At 48.8% G+C, this 20,128-nt stretch overlaps 1 protein-coding gene across 1 annotated transcript in view; it reads left to right on the top strand.

Moving 5' to 3' along the window:
* The window catches only part of COL6A3 (collagen type VI alpha 3 chain), an 88,075-nt gene that overhangs the window by 17,233 nt on the left and 50,714 nt on the right, over window positions 1–20,128 (top strand). The window contains 7 exon segments of the mRNA XM_019806941.2: window positions 410–1,027; window positions 6,110–6,712; window positions 10,532–11,116; window positions 12,810–13,409; window positions 14,610–15,133; window positions 15,135–15,183; window positions 18,939–19,547. Coding sequence (XP_019662500.2) covers window positions 410–1,027; window positions 6,110–6,712; window positions 10,532–11,116; window positions 12,810–13,409; window positions 14,610–15,133; window positions 15,135–15,183; window positions 18,939–19,547 — 3,588 coding nt within the window.

Below are 20,128 nucleotides of genomic sequence, written 5' to 3'. Positions count from 1 at the left end.
AAGAATGAACTCATGAAATGCTGGTGGGCGATCTCTGATGGGATAGCCTTCTGGTCTCATCAGGTGGGTCTTGGGGCTCAAACTGTCACAAAGAATCACAGCTGAGTTCAAAGACACTCCAGGGAATGCTCCTCATGGCCCCATTCTGGAGCCTGCCACTGGCTCACACGTGGGGCTCATTGCATATGGCACTTGGGCCAGGGAGCGGGCACCAGCAGCAGTCAAGTCCCCACGCCCAGGTCCCCGTGGCTCAGGTAAGTCAGCCTCCCCGCCCGTAGCACGAGCGAGGCGCGGCTCCCTCAGCGGCAGCGCAGCGCGAGCCCAGACAGCGTAGGAAGGGAGGCTTTGTGCGGATAGGAAGTCATTGCCTGAACAGGAGAAAAATCTAAACCAATGTCTTTTTTTAAAGATGTCAAAAATGGTGCTGCTGCCGATGTAATATTTCTAGTGGATTCCTCTTGGAGCATTGGAAAGGAACATTTCCAACTTGTTCGAGAGTTTCTGTATGATGTTATAGAATCTTTAGCTGTGGGAGACAGTGATTTCCGTTTTGCTCTGGTCCAGTTCAACGGCAACCCACATACCGAGTTCCTGTTAAATACGTACCGTACTAAGCAAGAAGTCCTCTCCCACATTTCCAACATGTCCTATATTGGGGGAAGCAATGAGACTGGAAAAGGATTAGAATACGTAATGCAGAACCACCTGACTGAGGCTGCCGGAAGCCGGGCCGGTGACGGAGTCCCTCAGGTTATCGTAGTGCTAACCGATGGACGCTCGGACGACGGCCTTGCTCTGCCCTCAGCGGGACTTAAGTCTGCTGATGTTAACGTGTTTGCAATTGGAGTTGAGGACGCAGATGAAGGAGCGTTAAAAGAAATAGCAAGCGAACCGCTCAATATGCATGTGTTCAACCTAGAGAATTTTACCTCACTTCATGACATAGTAGGAAACTTAGTGTCCTGTGTGCAGTCATCCGTGGCTCCAGAAGGGGCTGGAGGCACAGAGACCCTTAAAGACATCACAGGTAATGGCAACACGGCCAAGCTGCTGCCCGCCTCGCTGTTCTTTGGAGAGAAGCTTGGCAACCGCTGGCGTTCGAGCAACACTGGCTAGCGGCGGGCGGGTGGGAGCGGGACGAGATGGCTGTTCACGGGCCTAAAAACAAAGGTTTGACCCCGCTGTCTAGTCTCCTGGCCAGAGCGCTCACCTACCTCCAAGAGGGTGTTTCTCCAGCAGTTACATCTGAACTCTGCAGCAGCCCCTGTCCGCTAGTAGGATCCTGGAGGAGGTACTTGTGATTCCTAGCGCAGGAAGCCTCCGGGTGGCGAGGCAGGCACCTGGCAAAGATCCCCCCACCTGTGACTGGGACGGAGAGCCCGTTTCCTGGAAAGAAGGCTCCGTGCTGGAAGGGCACGGCAGAGCTTGCGGAGAGAGAGGGACAGAGAAGCAAGAGGATCTTGGGAAGGAAATCCAGAATGATAGAGAGTCAGTTCCTGCAGTAGCCCATGCGGGGGTCCTGCCTTGGGGAAGATGGGGGGAAGGAGGGGGACAGCAGTGTGGACCAGGATGGGGAGGAGCCCTAGAGGCAGCTGGATGTGCGACCTGGGGAATGCTGCCACCGTGTATGGAGGGAGACCCGAGGGCAGATCGCGGGGGTGCAGTAGTGTCCAGTGATGCTCACGGGGTGGCCCTCACGTGCGTAGGGTGCAGTGGACAGAGGGCCTCCAGGGAGGGGGCCGCTGGAGACCCGGGGGGCTGGCGCTCGGGAGGGTGAACCACAGAGACATTAAAGTCTCTGGAGATGAACTCAGGGTGTGCGGTGTGGACGCAGGCTGAGCATGATGGAAAGGAATCCCTTAGGAAGTTCGGAGATCCCTTCTGGGCGTCAGCTGCACCGAGGAGGGGGATGATTCTTTGAAGGAGGAGTGAGTGGGGAGTGGCCTGGGCAGGCACTCTGCACCGCAGCCAGGAAGTGACCACAGGAGCAAGATCCGTGGCGCGCTTTTCTCCTGAGCTTTCCAAAGTGCTTGCCACCCAGGAGCTCAGAGATAAGTGGCAGGAGGCCGGTGACTGGCAGAGAGTCCCTCTCTTGTTAATTCCACATGTGGCGTGGAGTTGGGAGAAGAAAGAGTTGCGATTTTGAGGCATAAAGTGGCCAGTCTAAAGGGACACGTGGGAGGGGCTGGTGGAAAGGCAGGAGGGGCATGAGGAGTCGGGAGAAAGGTAGAGCTTTCTGGATTGTGGTCAGGATAATAGAGGAATTGTAGGGACACAGGATGAGCGTCAGGTTCCTGTAACAGATTTAGAAAGCAAGGGCAGGGGAAGAAGTTGACTAAATGTCAGAAGGACCATCGTCTTGGGCAGGCAGAGCTTGGAGGAAAGAAGGGTTCCAGAACTAACGAACTCCAAGTTGTTTCAGGGAGTGGTCTCCCCAGTGGTCGCCTATGATCTCAGCTGTGACACCCATGATCACAGCAGGTCTACCTCTGAGAGAGGAGTAAGTGATGGCCTCAATCATTTACATTTAACCCTGGAAAGCCTTCTCTGCTATGCGTGACACGCCTCACTTATGTTTTATGATCCTCCCAGGTTATAGGAAAAGGAGCTGGGACCCCCCCCCCAAGAGCATCCCAAACCAAACGCTCTGGGCCACAAGGAAATGACACGAGGGTATCTATGATGACCTATCCCAGTCTCTACAATATTCTCAGTGTCAGCAATTCATCGACGATCAATTTCTGAACGGAGGGATAAGAACTAATCCATGTCCAAACAGTGAAGGGATCAGTAGAGAAATGGGACATCTTTTCCCGAGTGCTTGTTTGGCCGACTCAGGAAAAAGAGGGGATGAGTTTGCCTTTACGTTTAACCCTTCTATCAATGAACAAGGAGCCTGTCTGTATAGTCTGTTTCCACACAGATGATAAAACCTTTGTTTTTATGCCAAGAAAGCATCTCCGTCTTCTAGTGTCCAAGCCACTAGCAGCTCCATGGTGGAATATTAATCTGTTTATGTTGTCTTTTCTGATTAACTTCACTCTGCAATTCCTCCAGTATCACAGCGCCCTGCATGTTCCACAGCCAAAGTGAAATAATAATCGTTCTCTGCTTACAGTTTTTAGGAAAGGTAGTCAGAGGGCAGTATAGAGATTGCTAGTCAGTTAGGGCCATTTCTTCCCATTACCTGTATGTGTATGAAATGTTAACTGTCCCCACTGTTCTAAATGAACTCTACTCAAGTCATCAGTCTCCAAAGGTTGTGTTTTTAAAAATCTCTTTGTCCTTCTTTTATAAATGCTTATCACTAAGATACAAAACCTTTGCCCTGAAGCAAAAGTGAAAAGTGGTCTGTATTCAGTGAGGATTTCAGTGTCAGCCTTCTTTTCTTTGCAAAATATAGGTTTAAAGCACTCACAAAATCCATCTACAGTTTTGTAGATTTGCATAAGAAATACGTGTGTGATCTTTTTAAGTTTTCCTAAAAAGAGGAAGCGTCCCACGAACTCAGGAAGGCATTGTGCCCACACAAATGTGCTCCGGAAAAGAGTGTTTCCAACAGTGTTAAAGGAGCCTGATGTTTCCATGGACATTGTGAAACTTCTCCATAGAAAATGCTACAGGGGGTGTGATACACGAGCCGTTAAAGCAGAAAACCAAACAACGTCCTGATTTTAGTTACACTGGGTTATCCTCAGACTTGATATCGGTCATTGCTTCGGCTTGCTGTACACAAGAACTCATAGCTCTTGTGTCTGTCTGAGGCTTCGGTTCTGGATAACAGCATGCCCTTGTTCGTCCCATCATTGTGTGCATCAGAGGACAATGTTGTGTTTTCAGTGATGACAAATTATCCAGCATGTTTCTATGACCTGCTGCCGTTCAGCCTTTAGGAAGAGAAAAGTTCAAGGATCTTCCCACAGGGCTTCTCTTCTTTATGTACTCCTGTAAATTTCAACCAAAAAAATAATAAGATGATAAATTAATTAAAAAGTAATAAATGAATAAGGAATGTGTCACCCTGTGTTCTAGGTATCATTTTCCTCTACTTTACCCTAGGCTCATAGCTAATCCTTCTTTTAAATGACCTGGTATGCAAGTCAGTGGCAGATCTTCCATTGTCTCTCTAGGGCATTGGTTTGGGCCTGGGAAATATTGAGGAATAGGGTGGTGTGACTGACAGAGCGTCTGGCTCCAGGGATGCTGTGGGCCATTTCTGTGGCACTGCATCCTCCCAAAGACCCCTCAGGAGTCTTATGTTTTGGCTAAAGAGTAGCAAACGCTTTGGCGTTCTTAGCAAAGGCCCACTCTTATTTAATACTTGGGTGTGACGTTTATTAAAGATATTAGATCTTAATTACTGTAGCATATTATCCTTCTCATTAGATCTTGTATTTCCAAGTTAATATCTTTCCCTATGCAAGGAATTTATCTGCAAAAACATCAGGGATTTTGTGGAAGGGAAGGAAGAAAGAGCTGGTCTGATGCTAGCAACCCCTGGCTCGGCTTACGCTGTGAGGGAACTTGGGGAAGAACATAATTGCACTATAACAAAATTCGTTAATGTTATCAGATCAGATTTGTATCCAGTTTCCATAGTGAAAATGAAAGCAATTTTGCTGGCACAAGGAAAAGTTCATTTTAAACATAAAATATCCACTGTTGTTAGAAAGGTCAGAATGAATAGTCTTATATATACATAGTGTTGTGATTATATCCTAAATACAGCTTCCCAAAATCTCAGAATATAAATATCACATATGCTCCCATAGAATCTTTTCCCATTCCTGACACGCACTTAAGTTATTAAAAAACATTCCCCAGACTAATTTGGCTTTTCCTCTAGTTTTAAATCAGACTGATATAAATGTTCTAGCCGAGCCTTTGAAATATTCTACTCAGGTTTCTCAATTATTGATTGCTATTCCTTACTCAGTGCTTCTGTGAAAGCCTGTTTTCCCTAATGGGATGGGAGTGTCTAGCTTGCCATTGTGGGGAGAAAAGAGGCCTAGTTCTCCATTTTTATGTCCATCTGTATAACCCCAGAGCTAATTCTGATTCAGGGTTTATTAGAGGCTCATGGTCTCACTAGGCAGTTAGTTTAGGATGTCATAAAAATAAGGTTGGATAATTATGTCATGACTGGTTTCATATCACCCTGCTTAACATTGTTCTGCATTATGTGATTGAATATAGAGGCAATAGCAAAAACACAGGAGCAAGACATCTAGCCTAATCCCAGACCCGCATGTGAGTTCCATGCAACTAAACATCATATGAAAAAGGGAAAAGACCTTGATGTAATGAGCACTGGGTGTTACATGCAACTGATGATTTACTGGACTCCACATCTGAAACTAGTGATACACTATATGTTAACTAATTGCATTTAAATAAAATAGGTTATTTAAAAAAAGATCAAGTCAAACACCTATAAAAGTATTTTTAAGATGAGAACTTTAAGCGTAGCTTGAGTTCTTCCTTTCAAATTCACAGAGTTGCGTGCCTGCCGCCATTTTGGTTTTTAAAGAAAAGAGAAGAAACTGTTGCTCAAAGAATCAAGTGTCTAACATGCTGGGATGATAAGTCACCAAACCCTGAATCTGAGATTCTGTTTCCTAGCTGTTGATTTGGGCAAAGAAAATTCCTGTAATAACTTGAGGATTATAAGAGAAATGTCCAAAAACTAGAAATCATGTTTGGACCGCTGTTAATAGTATGTACTCCCTTATCTTCTCCTGTGGGTATGGTAGCACACAATTCCACGCAACAACATCTCCCTCTAAATTTCATAGAAGTTTCTAGAATATGTACCCATGATTTCTCAGACAAGTGAATACGATGTTTTGAAGTGTAATTACAGAGATGGTGCAGATGAAAATTTGATATAAATGCCCCGTTTTACACCATGGTTCCTAAGAAGTTGCCTCTTATCCATTCAGAATGCAGAACTGAAAGAGTGTTTCACATTCCTTAATCAACATGTGTTTTGTGTGTCCATATTTCGTGTTTCTTATTGGTTTCCCAAGAAACATGTCAGAACACTGAACAATGCATGTGGTCACTTGTTCTAACGCTTTCACATGTTTTGCGTTTCTTTCTTTTAAAGCACAAGACTCTGCTGACATTATTTTCCTTGTTGACGGATCAAACAACACCGGAAGTGTCCATTTTGCAGTCATTCGCGACTTCCTTGTAAATCTCCTTGAGAGACTCTCTGTCGGAGCTCAGCAGATCCGAGTGGGGGTGGTCCAGTATAGCGATGAGCCCAGAACCGTGTTCTCCTTGGACACCTACTCCACCAAGGCCCAGGTTCTGGATGCAGTGAAAGCCCTTGTGTTCACGGGTGGGGAGCTGGCCAATGTCGGCCTCGCCCTTGATTTCGTGGTGGAGAACCACTTCACCCGGGCAGGGGGCAGCCGAGTGGAGGAAGGGGTTCCCCAGGTGCTGGTCCTCATAAGCGCTGGGCCTTCTAGTGACGAAATCCGCGACGGGGTGGTAGCACTGAAGCAGGCTAGCGTGTTCTCATTTGGCCTCGGAGCCCAGGCCGCCTCCAGGGCCGAGCTTCAGCACATAGCCACCAATGACAACCTGGTGTTTACTGTCCCGGAATTCCGTAGCTTTGGGGACCTCCAGGAGCAATTACTGCCGTACATTGTTGGCGTGGCCCAAAGGCACATTGTCTTACAACCGCCAACCATTGTCACAGAAGGTACGTATACTCTTCTCGCCCTCCGTGGGGGAGTGGGGGTGTGTGTGTGTTGGTTTTCGTTAGAAGTAAGGCAGCCTCCTACAGAATGATTCGCCTGAGCAGAACCTGTAAGTACCCACAGCGGAGTCCTTCCGACGCATGCTAGCTCATGGATGGGATGTCTGTGCTTGTTGCGGTGTTGGAAAAAACACAAGATGTGTGAGTGAGTGGGGAGCTCGTGTTAACGCATGCGTTGTCAGGGAAGTGTGCTCTGAAGGTGAATTCAAGAGAGCCGTTACTCTGAGGCTATCGAGCGTCATTGTTTTGTTTACTTACGATCCAGTCATCTGAAAAAGGGAGCTCAGGGCCTCATGACAATTCCAAGGAAACTGGTTCCGGACAATGGCACTGCCTCGAAGCCAGCATGGTAAGAGGTGTGCTCGTAGGTAGGGGAGGGCTGTCCCTCCCGCAGGGTCCTCTCTGGTGGGTATCGAGAGCCGCACTTCTGAAGGTAAGAAACAACACAGCACTGACTTGGCGGGATGTTGAGGAGACGCTGTTTGCCTGTGCCTGTCCAATTTCTGACTAGTTCTTTGAGGGGCGAAATCATGACATACCTTCAAACGGAGGGCCTTTGGCAAAAGAGCCCAACTGGAATCATTTACAAACATAAAACAAATCCCATTACCTAACAAATATCCATGTAACAAATGTGGGAGGTGAGGATGTGTTTTCAAAATGTAAAGAGTCCAGCTGTGCGTGAGGCTGTACGGGGCAGTTAAGATCCAGGCCAACCCAGTGGTACCAAGTTACCTTAACTGGTGATCTCCTCTGTCTGCCAGAGATTACCCGTGGTATTCTGGATTATTGCTAGGCAGGGAAAACCAGACTTGATGCCCGATGCCGTCCCGAAAATCCCCTTGATATTTCTAGACATCCCTCTGATTGGAATACAACCTACGCAGGTTTCTCGGGAAGCAAACAGGTAGTTTCCATAGCTTTCGTCCACACTGAGGAAAACACCACAGCTGCAGCTGGGAGACCGGCCTTTGATCCCGGGTCTTAGGGTCACCAGCTGTGCAATCCTGGGCAGACTGCACAACCTCCCTGGGCCCTGATTTCTTGAATTTATGGCCAAGGAGCTACCCTGGATGAAGACGTTTCTGTTCCAGGAGAAGCTTCACGTTCTTCCCGGCCGCTCACAGCTCTCTGCAGTTCTCCCCAGCTAGAGTGTTCGCTCCTCACTCACAGACAGCACCTTTGGTCTTTGCGACTGCTTGGGGATAGTCAGCAAAGATCCTTGGCTGTCTGGTGTGAGCTGGACAGCTTGCCAAACGCCGGAGACACAGAGCTGATGGACAAGAGACACATGGCCACTGACCCGTTACAGGATAATGGGGAGATGGTGGAAATGTAAGCCAATGGCCAGACGCAGTATTCCGAGTGTGAGAAGGTAGATGAGGGCAGCCTGGGGCTGTGAGGGGAAGAACAGGGGGCGAGAGCTTCAGACGGATGGCCAGGGAAGGCGTGTTAGAGAAGCTGCAGGATAGAAAGGGGATAGCAAAGGGACAGCGCTCCAGGTGCGGTGTCCCTGCAACACAAAGGAGCCTGGCCTCTTTCCAGAACTGTTGGAAGGCAGCAGGGCTGGAGCTCACTTGATGCACGGAAGGCTGGAGCTGAGGAACTGCCCTCCAGTGGCTCTGTTTTCTCAGTGACCTGTGTGGTGAGATCAGGCGTGGGCCAGGTTTGAGCCGAGAGCAGAGGATGAAGCGGTCATTCTGCAGGCTGGGAGAGGAAAGCTTCCAGAAGAGCCCTGGCTGTCGTGGCCTGGTGCAGGTGATCCCTCAGGTGGGCTGTGGAGCAGGGTGAACAGATCTGCAGTCTGGCGTGGCGGAGGCAGCGGGAGCGTGAGTGAGCGGCAGGTGGAGTCCAGGCCGAGGTGGGGGGTGGCAATCTCCAGAGACAGTAAGGGCAGGTGGGGCCTGAGAAGCAGGTGGGGAGTGGGGGCTTGGGTGGCACAGGAGGACAGGCTTTACTGGGGGCCGAGGTCCCGAGTTGCTGAGGATGGGGGGGGGAGTAGGGTGGAGACAAGACAGCACCGAGAAGTGACAGGAGGGGTCTGGACGTTTGCAGATAGCAGTGTGGCAGAGCCAAGGCAATCACCCCGGTCCTGGGCTTGTGAGGTCTGGGGGGATGGGGTGTCCTGGGGGTGTGCTGGCGGCGGTCACGGGAGGTGAGCGCAGAAGCCCACTGATCAGCAGGCCTTAGGTTCACTCCCCAACGAGGGTAGTTCAACCCAGTCCCAGCAGAAGACGGCTCTGTTTGGGTTGGCATCACATGCCAGGAAGGAGGAGGTCACTGACTGGAGGGGGAGGGGAGGCTGCCACTCAGCTAGTTGAGGGAGTCAGCCTGGTGATCAGGGATGACAGCTGACTTGTCTTTCTGTTCCTGTCACACACGTACATGTCACATATGTACATGTCACACACGTACAGACACGGAATGCAGGAATCTCTGTGTTTATGGTCTCACAATCCACTTTCATCAGTGGTGGAGGAGGGGTGTATGGGTGCGTGCGTCCGGGCAGGCTCGCTGTCCGTGTGTGCATGAAATGTGCATGTACGGTTAACCGTATACATGTCCGTATGTATGTCTTCTATGTATGTGTGGCGGGGGGGGAGAAGGCAGGCTCCTACAGAATCAGTGTCTTTCACACACACATGTAGTGAGAATTCCACGTCTCTGCACATCTCTGTGGAGCGTTTAAGGACTTGGAACTCATCGTCTACACCACAAGCTGCTGCTGAAGCCATGGTCCCCGCATGCCTGTCCCTGGACGCTTTGTGTCTACGTGTGCATTTACATGTTTTCCCTTTAAGAGGAGAGTTTGGACGGGTAATAATATAGTCAGAGGTCAAGACATATAACCCACCTGACCGTGTGGAGTCATGGAAGCCTCCTCACATCCAGATAATTATCTAACGGACGGCAAGCACTCCTGCCTCAGATTTAACCATTTATAGCCTTAGAAGGTCTGGAAGCTCTAGCAGGTGTTTGGATCGGGTGTCATGTCTGACCCAATTCTTTGTGCCCGGGGCTCAGGCCGCGTGTGTCCATGCGGCAGGTGGACCCAAGTTTATAGTCACGAGGCAGTGACCTCGTCCAGATGCTTTTGCTCTGTGGTTTATCACAGTCCCAACATGAAACTTAGCCCCTTCCCAACGCAGGTCTCTTAAATGGAAACCCTTCTGGGCCACTTGCTGGCTTTGACATCGATTTCCTTTGTTAAGTTTTATGATGTCTAGTACTTGGTTTTTTTCTTTGCCTGAAGAACCCAGGCATGGAGAGTAGAACGAAAGGGAATGGGGAAGCCTATGCTCTGTCAGCTTTTTGGTAGATGTTCGTGACGTCACGGTTGCGAAACGAAGGGCCCTCTGAGTAGACACTGATGCTCCTTTACTCATTTAAGCTGTGGCTTCATTCTGGACTCTCAAATCTAACCTATAGACTTGGCAGAAAAGAGCTTCCTGGCTTTTTTACTGACAATGTGCTGAACAGATGGTTACTGAAGCTCAGTTTGTTTTTCTGCAACTATTTTGTAAAAAGGACCAGGAGTGGGTGGGGGTGGGGGGGGTCCGGGGCCCATGCTGCCACCCCATAGGGAGGATGCAGCTAGCAGCAACGTGTGTACTCTGACAGATTCTCCTGGGGCTCCCCCTGACTTCACACTGGCCAGAGCGAACGGGAGCGCCCTCGGAGTCGAGTTAGTGGTGTAGAGTCATAGAGTTGAATGTGATAGGTAAGGGCGTTCTACTCACCTTGTAATGTTGCTACCTACAGTCATTGAAGTCAACAAGAGAGACATAGTTTTCCTGGTGGATGGCTCATCCTCACTGGGACTGGCCAACTTCAATGCAATCCGCGACTTCATTGCCAAAGTCATCCAGAGGCTGGAAATCGGACAGGATCTTATCCAAGTGGCAGTGGCTCAGTACGCAGACACTGTGAGGCCAGAGTTCTATTTCAATAGCTACCCCAATAAAAGGGAAGTCATTACCGCCGTGCGGAGAATGAAACCCATGGAAGGCTCGGTCCTGTACACGGGCTCCGCTCTGGACTTTGTGCGGAACAACCTGTTCACTAGTTCGGCTGGCTACCGGGCCGCCGAGGGGGTCCCTAAGCTCCTGGTGCTGATTACAGGCGGTAAGTCCCTAGATGAAATCAGCCAGCCTGCCCAGGAGCTGAAGAGAAGCAGCATCATGTCCTTTGCCGTTGGGAGCAAGGCTGCCGACCAGGCTGAGCTGGAAGAGATTGCTTTTGATTCCTCCCTGGTGTTCTTCCCCGCCGAGTTCCGAGCCGCCCCTCTGCAGGGCGTGCTGCCCGGCTTGCTGGCGCCTCTCAGGACCCTCTCCGGAACCTCTGAAGGTATGGTGGGGAGGAAGTCCGACGCTCGGCAGGGTGGTCTTCAGGCAGAGCCTTTGAGAAAAAACAAACCAAACCGAATTTTGTCTGTACTCAGCTGAGAGGTCTTACATGATGGAAATGAGAGCCATAAACAAGATTTATTCCAGGCTTCCTTTTCACCCTGAGTTGGGAATTGTGTGACTTGAATGCCACGTGATACAATTGTATGTCTTAAAACGTCATATGATAAGAATTGTATGACTTCACGTGTCATCAAGTAGAAATCACATGATGGAAACCGTAGGGCCAGGGGCCACCTGTCCTTCTAGCTTCTGGCCCAGGGGGTCACTTCTGGTTTTTACTGCTTGTCAGACCCAGGATCTGTCTCTCCTGGTGACCCCCGTCCAGCCTGCATCTGCCACCACCAAGATGTGGCTTGGCTCTTGCTTTCCTGAGCTCACAGTCCCCACTCAGTGGCCCAGCCCCCAACAGGGCAGAAGGTTAACCCTCTCTCCTTTCTCCGAGGGATTTTCCTTAGTCCATGAATGGGCGTGGAGATAAAAACCCAATGGTTTCTAAAATCTTTCATTTAATATGATTATCAGTGAAAAGTTATTTTCAAAGACACAATGGTAGTCTGTGAGCTCACACACCGGATGAGTATAATTCGCCGTCCTTAACGAAGATGATTATCACGGAACAAGCTTTCCCGCCTCACAGCCTCACCGCGGGACGACTGTTGGGTGCATGACCCATACTGCACGATGCATGCTTTCTCCTCAGGCTCTCTGCTCTTCTGAAAGCCTCTCTCTCTCTTGCTTCCTTCAGACTTCCAGCCCATGCTCTCAGAGCCAAAGGCATTTGATAGGACACAGGATAAAATTCGTCGTCAGGTTGAAATTTTAGTGAGACCCCAGGGAAGAGATGGGAGATAATTTTTTTAAAGGCCTGTAGTACTAAGTGTGCCGCTCCAAATCCCCTCATTTGGGAACTGTTCTTTCGAGTCTTCACGTGCCTCTCCTCAGTCAAGCATGGCAAATCGTTATTTTGCATTTTAACACGTTTCCATGATCCTATTATCTCACTCTGGAGGAATTCCCACGGGCACCCCATGGGATTATTGCCAGGCAATGCCGTGACTCCCAACGGAAGGGTACCAAGAGAGAGTGGCCAAGGGGCCGTCCTGGGAATATTCAGGATGAGAACAGCACATTTGTAGTAATTTTCTTCTAGCCTTCAGGAACTCGTGTCCTCAGGTGACTTGGGCTAACACTTCTGGTCTGTCTGTAAGTGGAAATCTCTCTGCAAACGTGTAGAGGTGAACCCGGGGGAGCCTGTCTCACCCGTGGAAGCCTGGCCACGACCGCGGTCACTCACCTGAGCGAGGCGCAAAGGCCCAGCACGCCAGGGGAGGAAGGCTCTGCTTCAGGGATTCTGACCATTTTTGTTGGTTGCAAACACTCTAACGTTGGCACGCTCTCTCTCCACGAGCCAACTTGGCTTCGTCAACTTGGCTGTCGATGTGCCCCACAACCACCCGCCAGCCCTAGAGGAAAATATGCAGCCTTCTGCCATATTTTACGAGCCGGACATGCTTTGCTCACCGACTGTCTGTGTGTCCTAAATGTTGGCATGTGTGCCCGTGGTGTGGGCACACATGATGTGCCCCTTGCGGTTGTGTGTGTCTCACTTTGTTTTCTGTGCTCCACTGCAGTTCACGTAAACAAAAGGGATATCATCTTTCTTTTGGATGGATCGTCCAACGTTGGAAAGACCAATTTCCCTTATGTGCGGGACTTTGTCACGAACGTAGTTAACAGCCTTGATGTCGGAAGCGACAATATCCGTGTCGGTTTAGTGCAGTTTAGCGACACTCCGGTGACCGAGTTCTCCCTAGACACATACCAGACCAAAGCAGAGTTGCTTGCCCATCTGAGGCGGCTGCAGCCCCAGGGGGGGTCGGGCCTGAACACGGGTTCGGCCCTGAGCTATGTGCATGCCAACCACTTCACCGAAGCTGGCGGCAGCAGGAGCCGAGAACACGTGCCGCAGCTCTTGCTCCTGCTCACGGCCGGGCCGGCCGAGGACGCCTACCTGCCGGCGGCCAACGCCCTGGCGCGCGCCGGCGTGCTGACCCTGTGTGTGGGGGCTAGCCGGGCGAACAAGGCCGAGCTTGAGCAGATCGCTTTTAACCCGAGCCTGGTGTATCTCATGGATGATTTCAGCTCCCTGCCAGCTTTGCCTCAGCAGCTCGTCCAGCCCCTAACCACTTATGTTAGTGGAGGTGTGGAGGAAGTGCCACTCGCCCAGCCAGGTAACGCTCCCGGGGGGCAGGTGGCCCAGTCTGAGCTGGAGAACGAAGACTGGGCACCTGTGGTAGCAGTACTGTGGATGGGGGCTTGAGACACTGTACCAGCAAGTTTAGAGCCTCGGACTAACGGGGGGTCGGTCATGAAAGAAAGTCTCGAAAACCCAGCTTCTGTGCCTCCCGTCTTATCCCCCCTCTTTTTTGGCCCAGTGACTGGGAAGTTTCGGGAGCACGATCCCAGAGGGGTTGAGTCCCTTTCATACGGGAGAATGCATTGGGGTCATTTCAAAATGGAAGTTATTTTACTGGCATGATTTTTTTTATGTTCAAAATCTGCTGAAGGTCGAAAATGATTATTTTTATAAACCCAACAAAGGCTGCCTCTTTATGTGATGACACAAAGATTTCCAAAGGAAGTCTGGACTACTGCTGTTACTGCAGATTAATCGGTGGTGAGATTTGGACGCATGGGATCTACCAGCTTGCTGACCTCACACAGATGGGGAGCAAGACTGAGACAACTGAAACCTAATCAAAATACATCTAAAAACTCTCTGAGCTGAGAATAACGATCACATTCCATGTCGTACGTAGCCCCCTGTGGGCTGCCCTCCCTGTTTTCTGTTGGCTAAGTACAGCGGACTGGGATGCACTGACTGTGGCCCACGGAGTAATGATGGGGCACTCTTTGGGGTCCTAGCCCATAACCTCAAAGTTAGGAAAAGATAATGCAGTTAGAGCAGATAGGTGTCAACTCAGTTGTTCTCGGGTGGTTAACCCATGTCAGCCTTTGTTGCTAGAGACGGGTCAATTTTTAAGCAAAAGGACAATAAGGACCACATTTTAAATAGTTTAATTTATGACGGTTGGAAAACACTGTTCTCCTAGAGGGATTACCTCCTGATGCAAGAATAGGACCCTCCGGGGCTTCCATTGTCTTGCTTTGTGGAAGAAGCATGATGCTAGATTGGGTAGACCGTCCAGTTCTAGTCCTTTGCAAATATGCACTGCTTTGAAATGGGACATTTTAACAACTGCTGGTGTTTCAGGCTCTGGCAGTGGGTTTTCTCCTTCCTTGCTGGTACAGTGATCATCAGACGATTGTGTGACCTCCCATTACCAAATGCTAGCGGTGCTGGGCTGAAGGCACGTCGGTGCCCCTTACGTTCTCGTCCCTCACTGTGTGCTAACCTACTTTTGTTGTAGAAAGCAAGCGAGACATTCTGTTCCTCTTTGACGGCTCAGCCAATCTCGTGGGCCAGTTCCCTGCGGTCCGCGACTTCCTCTACAAGGTCATTGATGAGCTGGACGTGAAACCGGATGGGACCCGGATTGCGGTGGCTCAGTACAGCGATGATGTCAGGGTGGAGTCCCGTTTTGATGAGCACCAGAATAAGCCCGAGATCCTGAGCCTTGTGAAGAGAATGAAGATCAAGACTGGCAAAGCCCTCAATCTGGGCTATGCGCTGGACTACGCACAGAGGTACATTTTTGTGAAGTCCGCCGGGAGCCGCATCGAGGATGGAGTGCTTCAGTTCCTGGTGCTGCTGGTGGCGGGAAGGTCGTCGGATCGTCTGGACACACCTGCTCTCAACCTGAAACAGAGCGGGGTGGTGACTTTCATACTGCAGGCCAAGAACGCAGACCCTGCTGAGCTGGGGCTGATGGTGCCGTCGCCCGTCTTTATCCTGGCCGCCGAGTCGCTTCCCAAGATAGGAGACCTTCAGCCAACAGATCGTCAATCTCCTAAAATCAGTGCACAATGGGGCACCGACACCAGGTATGACATAGAAATGCTGGCTGCTTGTGCAGCCCAGTTCTGTGATGCGTACGGTAGGCCGCTGGCTCTTTCTTTTCCCACTTGAATTGTCCAACGGCTCTCAGGGCAAATCAGGAGAAGCAGGGTGACATTAGAATATTTCATAAGTCAGTATTTCATAATTAGATGAAAAAGCTTTAGACGCAGCAATAGGTAAAAATCCTTTTAAAAAGTTTTACTCTCTGCCTAATAAAAGCCACGTACCATGGGTACGTGGTAGCTAGAACAGTCTTGAGCTTCACAGTCCTCTGATGTCTTACTTTCGGTGGGTCTCACTGTGCTGTAATTCATCCACAATTCATTCCTCAAGAAGATAAAGCGTGACGAGAGGTGGGTACATGCCCACCGTAAATGCTGCCCTAAATGTCCAACAGCTGATCTCTACTACCATGACTTTGTGTTTAACCACTTTCCATGTGTTGGTGAAAATGCAGTGAGAAGAGTAATTAATTTCAAGTATAACCCTTGTGATAAAACACGGAGAATTTAGAACTTCTGCATAGACTCTTCGGCCATACACTGTTGGTTTTGGGTTGTAACCCTGACGNGGGTGACATTAGAATATTTCATAAGTCAGTATTTCATAATTAGATGAAAAAGCTTTAGACGCAGCAATAGGTAAAAATCCTTTTAAAAAGTTTTACTCTCTGCCTAATAAAAGCCACGTACCATGGGTACGTGGTAGCTAGAACAGTCTTGAGCTTCACAGTCCTCTGATGTCTTACTTTCGGTGGGTCTCACTGTGCTGTAATTCATCCACAATTCATTCCTCAAGAAGATAAAGCGTGACGAGAGGTGGGTACATGCCCACCGTAAATGCTGCCCTAAATGTCCAACAGCTGATCTCTACTACCATGACTTTGTGTTTAACCACTTTCCATGTGTTGGTGAAAATGCAGTGAGAAGAGTAATTAATTTCAAGTATAACCCTTGTGATAAAACACGGAGAATTTAGAACTTCTGCATAGACTCTTCGGCCATACACTGTTGGTTTTGGGTTGTAACCCTGACGTCTGGTCCCCATTTCCCCCCGTTGATCCGCTGTGACTTGCAGCAAATCATTCAAAAGCTCCCATCTATGTCACGTGCTGATGGGTACACAGGTCCTGCCATCCTGGCTCTCCCCCACCCAACAGTTTCCTGAGTACACCTTTGAAAGTTAACAGCGCTGCTCAAGCATCGAGAAGTTCTAAAACAAAGGGCTATCATCTATCTACCTACCATCTATCTACCTACCATCTATCTATCTATCTACCATCTACCATCTATCTACNATTCCTCAAGAAGATAAAGCGTGACGAGAGGTGGGTACATGCCCACCGTAAATGCTGCCCTAAATGTCCAACGGCTGATCTTTACTACCATGACTTTGTGTTTAACCACTTTCCATGTGTTGGTGAAAATGCAGTGAAAAGAGTAATTAATTTCAAGTATAACCCTTGTGATTAAACACGGAGAATTTAGTTAACTTCTGCATAGACTCTTCGGCCATACACTGTTGGTTTTGGGTTGTAACCCTGACGTCTGGTCCCCATTTCCCCCCGTTGATCCGCTGTGACTTGCAGCAAATCATTCAAAAGCTCCCATCTATGTCACGTGCTGATGGGTACACAGGTCCTGCCATCCTGGCTCTCCCCCACCCAACAGTTTCCTGAGTACACCTTTGAAAGTTAACAGCGCTGCTCAAGCATCGAGAAGTTCTAAAACAAAGGGCTATCATCTATCTACCTACCATCTATCTACCTACCATCTATCTATCTATCTACCATCTACCATCTATCTATCCACCATCCATCATCTATCTATCTACCATCTATCATCTATCTATCTACCATCTATCTACCTACCATCTATCTACCTACCATCTATCTACCCACCATCTATCTATCCACCATCCATCTATCATCTATCTATCTATCTACCATCTATCTATCTACCATCTATCTATCATCTATCTATCTACCATCTATCATCTATCTACCATCTATCTATCTNACAGGTCCTGCCATCCTGGCTCTCCCCCACCCAACAGTTTCCTGAGTACACCTTTGAAAGTTAACAGCGCTGTTCAAGCATCGAGAAGTTCTAAAACAAAGGGCTACCATCTATCTATCTACCATCTATCATCTATCTATCTATCTACCATCTATCTATCTACCATCTATCTATCATCTATCTATCTACCATCTATCATCTATCTACCATCTATCTATCTACCATCTATCTATCCACCATCCATCATCTATCTATCTACCATCTATCATCTATCTATCTACCATCTATCTACCTACCATCTATCTACCTACCATCTATCTACTACCATCTATCTATCCACCATCCATCATCTATCTATCTACCATCTATCATCTATCTATCTACCATCTATCTACCTACCATCTATCTACCTACCATCTATCTACTACCATCTATCTATNTATCTATCTATCTATCTATCTATCTATCTATCTATCTATCTATCATCTATCATCTATCTATCATCTATCTATCTACCCACCATCTATCTATCATCTATCTATCTATCTATCTATCTATCTATCTATCTATCTACCATCTATCATTTATCTATCTATCTACCATCTATCTACCCACCATCTATCTATTATCTATCTATCTATCTATCTATCTATCTATCTATCTATCTATCATCTATCATCTATCTATCATCTATCTATCTACCCACCATCTATCTATCATCTATCTATCTATCTATCTATCTATCTATCTATCTATCTACCATCTATCATTTATCTATCTATCTACCATCTATCTACCCACCATCTATCTATTATCTATCTATCTATCTATCTATCTATCTATCTATCTATCTATCTACCATCTATCATCTATCTACCCACCATCTATCTATCTACCATCTATCATCTATCTATCTATCTACCATCTATCTATCTATCTACCATCTATCTATCTACCATCTATCTATCTACCCACCATCTATCTATCAACCATCTATCATCTATCTATCTACCATCTATCTATCTACCATCTATCTATCATCTATCTATCATCTATCTATCTACCCACCATCTATCTATCCACCATCTATCTATCATCTATCTATCTATCTACCATCTATCATCTATCTATCTATCTACCATCTATCTATCTACCATCTATCTATCTATCCATCTATATTGCTGTATTCATTTTCAATTTCTGCCTTAACAAATTACCATAAGTTTAGTGGCTTAAAAGAAAATGGATTCGTTGTCTTCCAGTTTTAGAGGTCAGCCATCCCAAACCAGTTTCACTGGGCTGAAAGCAAGGTGTCAAGCAGACTGCATTCCTCTTGAAGCCTCTCAGGGCTCATGGGTTCCCTTGCCTTGCGTGGCCTGTGCTCCTGGGCTTGGGGCCCCTTCGTGCACCTGCAGCACCAGAGCATCTTCTCCCTTCTCTGGCCTCTGCTTCCTCCCTTCGAGCCCTTCCTTGAACTCTCATTGTCTTCTCTCCTCTTAGAAGGACACACGATTGATTACACTGGGTCTACCCGGATAATCCAGGATAATTTCCTCATCCCCCAAACACCTCATGTAATCGTACCCGCAGAGCCCCCCAACCCAACAAGTCTGAGGAGTCTGAATTGGATACCTGTGTGGGGCCATGATGCAGCCCAACCACAGCCCATGGCAGATGGTCCTTTTGGGTCCCTTGTGTCATTGAGGCTGTCTCCCTCCCAGTTTCAGGTGAAAAGGACGTGGTGTTTCTGATTGATGGTTCTGAGGGCGTCAGGAGCGGCTTCCCTCTATTGAAAGAATTTGTCCAGAGAGTGGTGGAGAGCCTGGATGTGGGCCCGGACCGGGTTCGCGTGGCTGTGGTGCAGTACAGCGACCGGACCAGACCCGAGTTCTACCTGAATTCCTACATGGACCAGCAGAGCGTGGTTGGCGCTGTACGCAGGCTGACCCTACTGGGAGGGCCGGCCCCCAACACTGGGGCTGCCCTGGACTTCGTCCTGAGGAGTATCCTGACCAGCTCGGCCGGAAGCAGGATAGCAGAAGGTGTCCCCCAGCTCCTGATCGTCCTCACGGCGGACAGGTCTGGGGATGACGTGAGGGGCCCCTCGGTGGTCGTGAAGAGGGGAGGCGCCGTGCCCATCGGCATCGGCATCGGGAATGCCGACATCACGGAGATGCAGACCATCTCCTTCATCCCCGACTTCGCCGTGGCCATTCCTACCTTCCGGCAGCTGGGGACCGTCCAGCAGGCGATCTCCGACAGAGTCATCCAGCTCAACCGGGAAGAGCTGAGCAGGTTACAGCCAGTTTTGCTCCCCCCAACGAGCCCGGGTAAGGAGGGGAGTCCTTGGGTCCTTGTTCCTAGAAACCTCCAGAGCTACTTGTTTGGACTGTGGGCTCCGAAGTGTTCTCTGTTCGTTTTCTCTACCATATGCGGTGAAAACTGGCCTCCCATGAAGAATTAGGGGCCACGTGCCTTTGGTCTCAGTGCCCAGAAGTGGCGGGGGTCTGGGGACATGCTACGATTCATGTTTTGGGCCAAATTAAAGTTTCAAAGAGGCGCATATGCTCAGCTTTCGTGCCGACCCCTCAGTCTGTGTAGAGGCTTCTGCATAATATCGGAAGGGGTGGGGCCATCTCATCGGTGGCACCAGCTCAATATCAGCTCGAAGCTGCCCCTGGCAGTTCCAGCTGCCAGCCTTCTGTGATCAGGGAGGGAACTCGACCGCAGGGTCCCCCAAGCTGGGGCATGGTCTCTGAAATATTGGTATTTCCAGAGCCAAAGTATGATGGTTGCTTTTGAATGTGGCTGGTGCTGAGAAGTAAATGTCTTAATTGGCAGGAGTCTACCTTGCTCTTCTAACTGTAGTTCGTTCTAGAATTTCATCTTTCTTGTTCCTGATTACAGGAAG

Source organism: Ailuropoda melanoleuca, chromosome 2 (assembly GCF_002007445.2).
Source record: "Ailuropoda melanoleuca isolate Jingjing chromosome 2, ASM200744v2, whole genome shotgun sequence".
In the NCBI taxonomy this organism is placed as follows: Eukaryota; Metazoa; Chordata; class Mammalia; order Carnivora; family Ursidae; genus Ailuropoda; species Ailuropoda melanoleuca.
The sequence above is the reverse complement of the archived record's forward strand: the minus strand, read 5'-3'. Positions and strand labels throughout refer to the sequence as shown.